This window comes from Cystoisospora suis (assembly GCF_002600585.1).
Source record: "Cystoisospora suis strain Wien I chromosome Unknown contig_727, whole genome shotgun sequence".
Lineage (NCBI taxonomy): Eukaryota > Apicomplexa > Conoidasida > Eucoccidiorida > Sarcocystidae > Cystoisospora > Cystoisospora suis.
The window spans coordinates 481-12,954 of NW_027153528.1; the positions used below are offsets into that span (position 1 = coordinate 481).

A 12,474-nucleotide genomic window follows, 5' to 3' on the forward strand; every position below is an offset into this window, starting at 1 on the left:
GTGTGTTGGACACGGTGAGGTTCGCGCCAACCTTCGTTGCCGTGTGATCGCACAAAGTGTGTGGATTCTTTTCTCAGACTCCCTTCCGCGAGGCCCCGTACTGGAATTCGCGAGGGATGTACAAAATCCCGATCCGCGCCTAAGTCAGTGCTTGCGGGTCACTACACTGTTCTCGCATAAACCGTGGATTTACCTTGGCCGACTAGTCTGCGTCTCGCGGTAAAAATTGGGCTTCTACATCAGTTTCGAGCCTCGGGGTTTAAGGGTTAGTACCGCCCGAACCACCGTGTCAGGCTGCCAAGCACAGAGTGTGCTGACGACCTCGGATTCAGGGACACTAACGGTTTTTGCGGGGCGCTCCCTGGTCAGCGATACGCCTCTCCAGGCTGGAGTGTGAGACGTTCAAAGAAACGTATCCGTCTTGCGTTCATGCTTGTCAAGGAACTAACTCCGTAAGTGTGAGCACTGCAGCAGTCGCTTGCAGTGCCGCGAGTGCCTCTTTTGCCCAGTGTCGCGTCTGCACGAAACTCTGCTGACTCGCGAGGCTCCTTTGCAGAGGCTCGAGTGGAACTTGGGAAGTTCGGAACTGGAACTGTACGTCCCAGCATCTACATACGAGTCAAATGAGAAGCCTTCTGCCGTGGGCGGCGCTGGCAGTAGACTTACACATTTTCTTCTGCTCACGAGTGACTCGTTTTTCCCTGCATGCATCGGCACGGCGCGACACACGAGGGAGGTCTGCGGAGGCGCACTGTACGTCCTGTTGCATGGCTTTAGCTAAGGAAAAACCCTGTAGCGCCACGTACGACTACTGGACGACCGTCCTTTCTCCCGCAGGACTGTAGGCACGGAACGAGTCACTGTCGCCCCTTGCAGTCGCTCCCTGTGGTGTCGCGAGGCAGTTCGTTGTCAGGTGCGAAGGTGAGCTGCCTCCATTCCGCAACGTGTAAACTACGTAGGCTACGCCGTCAGAGCAGTCTGTTTCTTTGGTTGTAACGGGTGCCTTACAGTCCTCTGGCCGTCTGAGTCCGCTGCGATTTGCGAAAGCCCACAACCACGGCGTAGAGAAATATAGTTTCGTGTCTGGCTAACGTGACTGTTTCTCCCTACTGTCAGAAACATCTATAGCTCCGTGTATCGTACAGTCGGCAGTCCGTCCGCAATCGCACCCGCGCCGATGACGCTGTTTGGGTGGGTAGCGCCGCTGCGATGACTGTCGTGGAGACGTTCCTCGCGGTCGCGGTGTAGCTCGGGCCACCACTCGGACTTGGTTAAACGCTTGGGAACAGTCGCGGGGTGATTTCACCGCTAGGGCTGCCGTGTTGCTCCACCGATTGGCGCACGGGGAGCAAGCAGCCGCAAGGTGCTTGCTGCTTTTGTCGTTTTCGCGGAGCGTCGCGCTTGCAGACTCTCGGCTTCGCAAAGCTGTTCTGGCGCTTCTCGAGGATGGAGAGCAAGGCTAGAGGTGGACAATGTTCACAGTTTTCTGGCCAGAAGAGGGCGACGATACCGAGAGTCCTTCAGAACGCTCGAAGGCGGGCAGTTGCGTGCAAAATCACGTATAACACGTTGGGGTGTCCGACTTGAGGTAGCTAGTGTTGGACTTTCTCTTCCCGTCTGCGGCAATGCTGGGAGACGGATTCTCTTCAGCTTCCCGTTAGCCGCTAGAGACCTGCTGTCTTCTTCTGAATGTACGCTTCTCTCACCTCCGTGGACCCTGTTGCACTCTCTTTGCCCGATTTTTTTCACTTGGCTCGCACCTTAATGTATTCTGTGTTTTCACCCTTTCTCGGTGCGGTCCCGCCACGCTCCCGCGGTTGTTGCTTCTGGCGCCGCGCCCCATTCCCCGTGGGCGTTTTCTCTGGTCCTTCGTTTTACAGAGCTCCTTCGTTCTAGTACTTCGGCACCATTCCTTGCCTCTTTTTTGTAGGCAGCGCCTTTGATCTGGCCTCAAAGCTTTCGACTGCTGGAAGGCCAAGTAGCAGGCGCTACTGTTCATTACGGGTACACACCAAATGCTACGTCTGCGCGGGACTTTATATTTCCGTCTTGGTTCGTAAGAACGGCGAACACGCAGTTTCAGTTACCGCGCAAAGAGAGTACTATCTGGTCGCTTCATCTGATGCTCTTGTTTTCACAGGGACTACCTCTCTTGCCGGTCCGCCTTGTTTTATTTTGTTCTGAAGAATGCCACGACGTGTTGCCTTTTATCCGCCGAAGTGCCTGTCAGAGGGTTCGTCGATTTTTTTATCTTGCCTGTCGTAGAGCGGCTCAGCTTCGGGGGAAGAACAGGAAAGGTTTTCGCCGGGTGTCTTCGGGGCCCGCGTTCCATTCCGCGCTGCTCCGTTTCTGGTCTTTCATAGCTCGCTCTATCTCCGTTTTCGACGCTTTCCAGTTGCACGTCTTCCCTTCTGACCTGGCCTTCTATTTGCCTGCCTCTGCTGCTTGTCGGCGGCCGTGTTTTCGTCGTTTGTCGCTTCTCGTCGCCACAATGGGTGCGTATCTGGCTAAGCCGAAAACTTCAAAGGTCTCCGAGGATGGCGGATCTCTAGATAAAACTCTTACGGCTTTCGGAGCGTCGTCAATGCAAGGTTGGCGACAAACGATGGAGGATGCCCACATCGCCGCACCATCCCTCAAGACCATATGCAGTCCGGCGCTTTTAACAACTCTAAAAGATCTTTTACCTTGCGAGGAGGCGCGTCTTTCAGGTGATGGGGACTCTCTTGCAGACATAAGTCTGTATGCGGTGTTTGACGGACACGCCAGCAATGCCGTCAGCTGCTGGGTCTCAGACCACTACGTCCAGGTGAGTAGAAACTTGACGTCTGGCTGCTTAATCGAAGATCCATGTGGAGGTTGTGTCTCGGGTGCTGTGCTTTGCTTTGATGGGTTGATCCGTTTGGAAAGAGGTGAGGACTCTTTATAGAGTAGGGGAATAGGTGGCACCGGCCGGCCACAACACAATCTCTGCGAAGCAAATCTGGCGTCCCTGGCACAGTCGCTTGGAGACAAGGTGACAGTCTTTCTTTGCCTTGTGTTCCGTAGTTGGAGCGAAGAGTTGTGGACGAGGAAGTTTTTGAGCTCGTGTCTCTCACCTTCACAACGTCATTTTTGTCAGCAGGCGGAGTGTACCTGTCCCCGCTCGTCGACCCCTTTATTCCGTTTCCTACTCCATTTGTTGATTGGCGTAACGACGCTGCCGTGTATGAGTTTGGAGAGTCTTGATGCTATAGCCATAGGTACATTACCCATAACTACACCTGCAGTGCCTCCTAAGGTAAATAACGCAAGCTGAAGATTTGGGGAATTCGTGAGTTTTTGTTGGGTCCCGGTCAAACCGACTAGAGACAACTTTGTGCGTGCAGGTCCTTTTTCTCTTCTCTGAGATCTCACTCCATCGTTCTGTTTCGGGTGGGCCGGTGCACAATCACTTGTTCGCTCCCCCCTTTACCGCATATGCTCTTAGTATTCAGAGCACGTGCTCCTGTGAGACAAGTTGTTCGTAGCCGTGAGATACCGGTTTGAGCGGACAGCCGTGTCTACAGTGCCGCCACAGTGAACAAGACAAGGAATCGTTGGGGGGCAGAGTTGCAGCTCGGAAGTGGCTCTTGTGAGCTTTTGAAAGAATGGTATCTTTCCCGGCGCCGTGCAGGTAGGCGTGTCCGCTTTTTGCTACTCCGCCGTACACGGCTTGCCTTGGTTGCATGTGAATACCTAATGGAGTGGATTACGTAGCATCTCGGTTTCGTTCGTGCCTGTGTCCCCGTACTCGAATTATGCAGCTTTTCATGGACCGTCTTCGACAGGTTCAGCAGGAAGCACAGAGGGGTTGGCCACCTGCTGGATGTGTGGAAGGCGATTGCGAGGACGAAGCGCGGATCTTTGGGATGCGGAATGCGGTACTCTGTGAGGCTCTCCAGCAAAGTTTCTTGGATGTCGACGAGCAAATGCAGAAGGAAGAAAGCCGGAAAGAGTTGAAAAAGTATTTTGAAGCGGTGAGCTGGGGCTTCGTGGGTGAAAGCGCAGGAGCAATCGGACATCACAGTGCTGCCCCCCTATCAGAAATTCAGGTCTTTTTAGTGGTCGCAAGTCAGAGAGGAGACGTTTCTAAGGATTCTCTCTGGGTAGGGAACTTGATGGCGGCCTTCAAGTCCTTGGCAAGCCGCTTTTGTCGTGCTCCGCGTCGCGGTAGACGTAGGTTCTTTTCGGAAAAGTGTGTAGTCTGTCGCGCGTGTGTAGCTTTTCGACCATTGCTCTTCCTCTACGTGTCTTCAGCGTCCACACCTAACACTCATATGGTTCCCACATGTGTAAGCTTAGACGACGAAGATGAGCGACCATGGCCTCGGAGTACGATTTTGTCACCTACTGGCAGCGCGTACTTTGCACTGGATTGGAGCTTGTGAATACGGCACCTGGTGTAAAAGAAGATGAAGGGATCTAATGCATGGTTCCGCAAATACGAGCAGACCTTGGAGTACCTGATACGCAGGTTTATAAGCAATGTAGGGGAACCGCGTTCAGTGGAAACAACCGGACAAAACCTTCAAGAGAGATGGATATCAGTGTTAGTGTCTCTGTCTGCACGGGTTGTGGCTGCTGTACACGTAACGCTCATCGTATGTTCTTCGCTTCGCACGCGTGAGGGCCGTAGTGTCAAGCGGTGCTTCAGCATACTGTATGCGTCTTGCCAGGGATGATTCTTGTACTGCGCTTAGGGTCTGGTGGAACAGAAGGATAATGAGACATACATACAGAGGTATCTAAGTGACGGAGGGGATGTGCACCTAGTGGAGGTGAACGGGCAAAAGTTTCTTCAGGTGAGATGGCTAGCACATTTCATACCTGAGCATTTACCAGCTTTTTCGGCTGTACATGCGGGGGGTGTGGCGCCTGAGTTCATTCCTTTTTCCTCAGTGCAGAAGCGGCGGCGCCAAGCTCTTACCGAGGAGCTTCTCCAGCTTGGTAGGGGTTCCTTCTTTCTTTTTATATCGCTGTATGACATGCAGTGGGCGTGCTTGCAAGCTGTTTTCGTCTGTCTTTGCCGAGTATAATACCGTATGTAAATTTCTGTTTCGCAAACACCTCGTGGATTCGGATCGCGTTACGCTTGTAGTGTAGTTCGTACGGCTGACGGAGTGTGGTTGTGGGTTGCGTGGATGTCGTAGACGGATCATGTAGATGTGGTTGAACACTGTCTCGTCTCGGCTACGGTAGCGGATGCATCTTTCTCTTGAAGTCATCCTTCGCTGTCGCTTGCGAAACCTGTCACTGGCCTGTCTCGGTACTGGCGTCTCGTATCGGCGATTGTTGCTTTGGACTCCTTGGAATTCTAGTTTTCGTGTAAAACTTGTAGGTGTTGTCCGGGGTATATGGAAAGACGTGTGCACGATGTTGTGTGCTTACTTCCCCCAAGACCGAAAGCCACTAGAGAAGAATCTGTGCCCAGTGGGGAACGGTCAGCCCAGTTCACGCCTGTGTGCATAGGTAGTCAATTTATATTGAGAAAAAGGGAAATAGTGACAAAGCAGTCTCATCCCTCTCCGGTCTGCTGCCTCGGTTCTTCCTTTCAGTTTGTACCGCGGACAGGAGAGGAAGAGGAGGATGGTGAGAAAGCAGGAGCTTTTCCTGCCTTGGGGGGTGACGAAGAGGGTGAATCTCCTGCTGGCAAAAACGAGGGTAAGGATGAGGAGAAGGATGAAGAGCATGAAACGGCAGTATCGGGCAGAGGAACTAAAAGCAGCGGGGACGTCGAAGGCACTTCAGAAGACTCGACCCCATCAACATCGAACAGTAGCAGCAGCGCATCACTTAACGGAGAGGAGGAGAAGAAGGACGAAAAGAAGGACAAAGACGAAAAGGGAGATCTTACCTTACAAGAAGATAACGTACGCCAGCTGACGCGGTTCAACAGCACCGAAGTTATTGCCAAGAACAGTCCCCCCGCGTCTCCATCTGGTGGGAGCGGCGAGCGAGAACCAGACGAAGCCGCCGAACCCATGCTGTTGGATGGAGAGGAAAGTGCGAAAATTGAGAAGACAGGAGATAAGGAACAGAAAGAAGACGAAGATGAGGAAGACAGAGGAGACCGGCCGCTGTTCGCTCATCCTAGTACCCCAGAAGGCTCTGGAGCTACAGCAGTCGTCGTGCTCGTTGTGGGAGGAGATGAACCCGTTGTTATTACGGCAAACGCAGGAGACTCAAGGGGTGTCATTTGCCGAGGCGGGACGGTATGAAGATGAATTGTTTCTTCCCTCTTTCCAGGCGGCGAACACGTGTGTAGCTTGAGTGTATAGACGTAAATGTATCATCCCGAATCAGGTAGTCTCGGACATGCACTGTTTTCTCGTCCTTTCCACATTTCGTGTGGTTTTTACCTGTCTCATCGTGTATGAGGGAACGTGATGCCCTGATACTCAGAAGTCTTGGGGTTCCTCGCTTTGCGGAATGTTTTTTTGTTCACGTACAATGCACCACCGGCTGACGCATCACGTGCGATGCACACCGTCGCTACTGCCCGTAGGCAGCAGGTCCTCCGTAAGTTAGGTACTTGTCTCCGGAGTGCGCACCGGGAAAGACTCGGTGAATATTCTGCCCCAACACAAGGAATGGAATGCGGTATGATCGATGGTTCCAGCGCTCAATACAAGACTGGTGCGCTCCTGAGAAAGGAGTGGGGCTTGTTTCTCATTGTCGTGAAGTTCTATCGTGCAAGGTCGCTGCTGCCAGGGTAGACAGACGTTGCTTTGCAGCGTGTATCGTGTTTCTTTTCTCTGTCACGTCCAGGCCTTCCCCCTGTCTCACGATCATAAACCGACCAACCCCGATGAAAAGAAACGAATCTTTGCGGCTGGCGGCTATGTGGCGAATGGTCGGGTTGATGGAAACTTAAACCTATCCCGGGCAGTTGGAGATCTTTTCTACAAGCAAAATAAGGAACTCCCAGCAAAGGCTCAACGAATTACGGCTTACCCGGACGTCAGGTACACTACCACTGAGTTTGGACTTCCATCTTGGTTGAGCAAGCAATGTCAAGATCGGAGGGAAGTTGTTCAGTTGCGGATGCAGTGTAATGGCAGGGCTTCTGTGAAACAGCAATGGCTACAGGGCCTATACTCCAGAGCAGGTATACGGAGTCAGCCCCTAGTCTTTGTTAGTTTTGCAATTGCCGCATCGGGGGGGTCTCTTCCCTTCTGTTTTTATGTGCGTGTTGATCGGCTTGCTTTCTTGGTTGTTCGGTAGATCGTACGTCTCTGAAATTGTCCACACTTGCAGGTTTAGGTAGTGGAACAAGGAGTCTAGCTTCAAATCAGTACGGTGCACACGGGCCCTGGGTTCAGGCGTCCATACTGCACACGCTTGTGTCTGTACTGTGATTCTGTCTCACAGAACCTGTTCAAGACAGTGCATTGAGGCTTTGTGGGGAACGTCTGAGTTGTTAGCGGCGGAGAACGTTTTTTTTTTTCTTTTTTAGGATCACGAGAATCTGCGAGGAAGATGAATTTCTCATTCTAGCGTGCGACGGCATATGGGATTGCAAAACCAATCAGGTGAGTGTTCATTGAAGCTAAGGAGGATCTATGTGTCTTCACTAATTGTAAGCGCGGGATAACAGTTTTTGTGTGCAGTTATTTTGTATAGCCACCCTGTTAGTACAACGGACGCATACCTGTAGACGCTGTAATCGGCGCTGAATTTCTGGATGAGGCAAATGGCTCGAACACCGGAGTTCCCCGCGCAAGCTAGTGATGTGGTAAACTCGGAGCTTACACCTGAATCTTTCAGCAGAGTTGCGGCCAAGACCTCTTCGCAGCTCTTTTTTCTTTGGTTGGTATTCTGCGAAACAGGAAGCTGTGGACTTCGTCCGTGAGAGAATACAACGGGCGGGCAACGCAGACTCTTCGACCTTGAAGAAGATTTGTGAAGAACTCTGTGATGAGTGTTTAGCGGAGGATCCTCTTCAGTCCGAAGGTACTGTCGTGGGATGGAGTCTGTTTCGTGTCGTTCTCTGCCGATCGCACATCGCAGCTATACATGCGCTGGTGTCCGAGGACTCTTCGTGGACAAATTGTTTACGTATGTTGGTAGAGACAGATCTGCTGTTCACACAGACATGTATGCTACGACTTCACGATTTTCGGAGTCTCAGCAGACACTTGTCGTCAATGTCTGGTGGGGACATAGGGGGGCTTCTCTTTATTACAGTGGGCCTCTTTGAAGTGTTCTTGCTCTGGTGTAGACGTACGGTACTCTTCGCGCAAGCAGCGGTCCAGCAGGCTGACCGGAATATTGTAGGGCGGCCTTTCCGAAGGAGTCACACGAAGACCAACCATTTCGACACAAGAAATCGGGAGTGGATGTGCTTTCAGCCGAGGGACACATAAGTGAAGGAATACCGAAGAAGTTTGTTTGACTTGCGTCAGTAGCATGTAGTGTGTGCCACGAGCTTGCACGTGATTGCGCTTTTGATTGCCTCCCTGCTTCTCAACTCAGGGCACGGATGTGATAACATGACTTGTCTGGTGGTGGAGCTGTCGAATCGTCTGAAGAGGCATAAGGCAAAAGCGACCGAGAACGAAGAAAAAATCATGCTGTATGGCGGTGGAGAAGACAAGTACTTAGGACGGGATGAGAAACTTTACGAGTCAGATGAGGGCGAGGAGTAGGCAGCAGGCAAAAACGACTGAGCGTTTTCCTGGCAATTTCTCTTCTTGAAACATTACGGGAGTGACTCCCATATTCTGACAGCAGTTATCAGCAGAGAGAAGACAGCAGTTATCAGTGTAGCAATCGGCCCACGTGTTCCGTGGAACTGATGGGGCTTCCTCGAGATTCCCTCGAACTTTCAGCGAGCATAGGGGCTGAGGGAATCGGAAGCGAGGGCTGCCCGACTGCGTGCAGCGCGATTAATTATCTGTAAAGTTTGGGAAGGGAGAGCGCTTTGGTCTCAGGCATGGAGTTCTCCTGGTACCATACTTGCAGAGCGTATACAGCGTTCTTCGAAGCATGGTGTGGATACTTCAGCGGAGTGTATAGTTGTATAGAAGCTCGGCAAACGGGAAGCTGGTTGTCGGAATTCGAGGGAACACTCACAAAGGTGGGACCTCGTCGCGAGGAGATGCGATGAGGCAGCTGACCAGTGGGAGTGTGGTTTCAAGTGCCACCGAGACAATGATCTCAACAAAACAGGCACTTTCGCCTTTCTGTTTTTTTCCCGTGTGTCCACTTGGGGTGCTGGGACACCGCACAGATATGCACAAACGCGGCCACGCCTACACGTTTCGCATACACATCTTCCGACTTCATCACCGGCGACAGTGGCTTCCGCGGCGCGCGGAGGACGCGCGTGTTCACACACATGTAAGAGACACCCGCCTGGTACTGTATAGCCACCATTCTCAGATCACTGTTTATACAGACATCTGTGTATGCATATATACTCGTTTATACCTACGCAGGTACTCCGTTTCCGGTCCGTTGGGAACTGATTCAACTTTCTTTTCACTCGCATTGTTTAGTCCTCTTCTGGAGAAGGAAGGCCTGGACAATGCACAAATTTCCTCTCTGCAAAAACGCAGGGTCGCGAAACGGATTCCTCCTAAGTCCAGGCGGCTGCTCCGCTGCGACCTCTGGGTCTCGTCTCCTATTCGACGATCTGTGAACGTCCACGTCGTGGTGCGTATTTCTCTGTGTAGAGTACATGTATTTTTTCATCATGCATAGGCACGTGTATCTGTCTGTCTATAATTATGTATCTGTGCGTTGACAGAGGGGGCCGCCGTGAAGGTGATGTGCACGTAGTTGCCTGCGCGGGCGCAGGAGCGCTTCGTCCTCTTATCGTGAGGGGTGGCAGAGGAGACGCGCATTTAGCTAAAGGGGGGTATTCCTCGGTGGAACGGCGGTTCTGCACATTCCGAGAGTATTCTGTTGTCGGCGCCAGACCCCGGCTACCACAATCGAAGGGCACTTCGTGCACATGCAGTGACAGCAAATCGAGGATGATGGTGGTGAGCGCAGACAGAAAAATTCAGACTCGTGAACGGCGAGCCCTTCCTGCAGCGAATCCGGATCGGCTGCTCTCTTCTGATTTTTGTTTCCCTCCGGTCCTGTGCTACCGTTTTCCATTGTATCCGTGGGCCTAGCTTCAACCGACTTCTTTCATTCCAGCTCCGGACATCTTCGCGTCAGTCTATTTGCCTCGTTCTTTCATGCGGGCTGGAACCTGTGGATGCTCTGCCGAGTTTATGGCGTCGAACAGCTTCACGTCGGGGTCTCATTGACGAAGACGTCATGAGGCGAAATAGATTATGTGTATATCGGCAGGGGCGCAAAGCGACAAGCAGCTGTTGGTATTTAGTAAAGACAGAATTACGCTGAACTCTTTCTGCTGTGGTCCTCGGGACGAGGCTCGTTCATTGGCGGTGTGGGCCGGCAGTTACATTCTGAGCTCCCCTCCTGTTGACCATAAACAGCGTAGCCTTATTGGCAGCAGGGTGAGGCTGTCCTTACGAGGTGAACTATCACCTGGTTCTACCACAATTGATGAGTTCTCTTTCAGTCTCTGAACTCACATAGATTCTTCGGAAATATGTCTCGGGGTCATGCAAGGTTCAGAATTGAGGGCGAGCGAAATTCTACCATTGTTTCCTCGAGGCACAAGCATGAAAGGTGTGATCGTGCCGAAGGCACTCGTGCTAACTCCAGTATTCGGTGAGTAGCTCTGTTGTCAGCAGCGAAAACACACCGGCAGCGGTGGGAACTCCGAGTGTGTGAGGGGCCGGTCGCGCAGAGGCAGGGAAGAGGTGTTGCATTCAGCACTCAAAAAAAAAATGACAGTAGTCGTAGCGCCGGACCGACTATAGAACGGCGAGACACGAGCGAACTGAGCTAGCAAGAGCTAGCTGGCTAAAAGAGGGCCGCGCAAACATCAGATAAAAATTCTCTTCAGCTTCAGAAGCAGAAGTTCGAAACGCCGTGAAGTCGGTTGGTCTTGGAAGGGTGCAGCTCTGAGGCGGAAAGCGTTTATCGTATGCCAGTGGTGAGTATTTGTCTGCCTGTGCGTTTCAAGGCTGCCGGGACGGAAGCTGGTAGCAATCAACGGCACTACCAAGGTCCAGCGGCGCGCCCCTCCCCTGGCACAGCAAGCTCCACATAAAGCCTTGTTAGCCTCCAGAGAGCGCTTGCCCACCGCATGCACTCGGGCCCCCCAGTCGCAAATGTAGAACTCACTACCCTGCGCATTCACGTCCTGACGAGCGGAAGGTGCCGTGCAGATGTCTGAAAGAGCGGAGCGGCTAGTACCCCATCTCCACAATCTCTTCGATGGCTAGACCCCTTTCAGCCAGTAGACCATTCCTCTCTTTGGGACATAGTAGTAGATGCAGCAGCTGCGGAAAGAGATGCGAGGCTTCTTCCGGCACGGAGTGCGCCTGCGTGCCAGCGGAGTCATCCGGGCGACTGCAGAGGTGGGAGAGGTGGCGGAGACGCTAGCCTCGGCACACAATGCCAAGGAAGGAACCAAGAAGGGCATCTTCTTCCTTCTTCAAAAGCGGACCACCAGACATTGTAGAACCTCTCTCACGCACCTGTCACCTCTCAAAGTTGTCTCAACAATATCCGCACGGTAGACTTCTTTTCGACCTAGATGAAAACCGTTATCCGGTAGGAGGCGCGCATCTGTCTCGCGGTCACCACTAGATAGCTTAGGGGGCGTTACCAGTTAACGAGACCGATTAAACCGACTTTCTGGCAGGCGTCCAAACTTACAGCTTCCAATCCAGGAAGCAACCAAGCGAATTTTCTCAGTTGGGCCAGCGCGCTCCCCTTGCTGCGTGGCGGCGGTACGCCGCACACCGCTCTCCCGTACCTGCAAAAAAGTCTTCCTCCGCATTTTCTTTTCCGTCGCAGCACAGCTGCCCGTCGTGGAATCCGTATATTTCTTTTCATGTGTGTCCTCTGCTGGCGGCTGATGTCAACGCTTTTCGCTTGCTCAACTGTTTCACGACATGAGTCGGATCTGGCGTTGAGTCCGCACTCCGATCACGCACCCCGCGTGTCCGTGTAGTGTCCCCGCGTCGGGCGAGCTCAGGTACTATTCGACTGAGTTGTTTAGTTGCAGGCGACTGTGGCGTGTGTGCAGTCCAGGTGACCGTTCCGTTTGTAGGCAGCACCTGAACAGACTCCTCGAAAGAATGGAGGAAAAAAAAGACACTGAGTCAATGTGGGAGCACGCGGCACACCAGAACACACACTCACCTTTCCTTCTCTTTCTCCAAAGCGTCGGCGACGATGTTCTTCTGCTCCTCAGTCAGTTTCTGGGTGAAGACCCTTCCTGTGTTTCATCTATCAAGGGCACGAGCTCTGTCGATTCGAGCTCCTGCTTGCTCCGTTCTTCTTCCCTCCCCTGTCTCTCTTCCAAGTGTACTCCTTTCCCCTTTTTTGCGCGTCTAGGTGTCTGCTCGCGTAGCCTTT

At 52.6% G+C, this 12,474-nt stretch overlaps 1 protein-coding gene across 1 annotated transcript; it reads left to right on the forward strand.

Annotated features, from left to right (window-relative positions):
* The first annotated feature begins 1,381 nt into the window (after positions 1-1,381).
* On the forward strand, positions 1,382-10,343 carry CSUI_001818 (protein phosphatase 2c domain-containing protein). The gene is made up of 8 exons (XM_068062021.1): positions 1,382-2,809; positions 3,786-3,998; positions 4,722-4,823; positions 5,577-6,233; positions 6,790-6,986; positions 7,478-7,553; positions 7,851-7,974; positions 8,497-10,343. The coding sequence occupies exons 1-8, from the start codon at positions 2,123-2,125 to the stop codon at positions 8,667-8,669; spliced, it is 2,229 nt and encodes a 742-aa protein (XP_067925999.1). The 5' UTR covers positions 1,382-2,122; the 3' UTR covers positions 8,670-10,343.
* Positions 10,344-12,474: the final 2,131 nt, after the last annotated feature.

Coding starts and splice junctions, on each gene's coding strand:
- CSUI_001818 (XM_068062021.1), top strand. CDS start 2,123: ATGCTCTTGTTTTCACAGGGACTACCTCTCTTGCCGGTCCGCCTTGTT. Junction 6,234..6,789: donor TCATTTGCCGAGGCGGGACG/GTATGAAGATGA, acceptor TGTCACGTCCAG/GCCTTCCCCCTGTCTCACGA. Junction 7,975..8,496: donor GGATCCTCTTCAGTCCGAAG/GTACTGTCGTGG, acceptor TTCTCAACTCAG/GGCACGGATGTGATAACATG.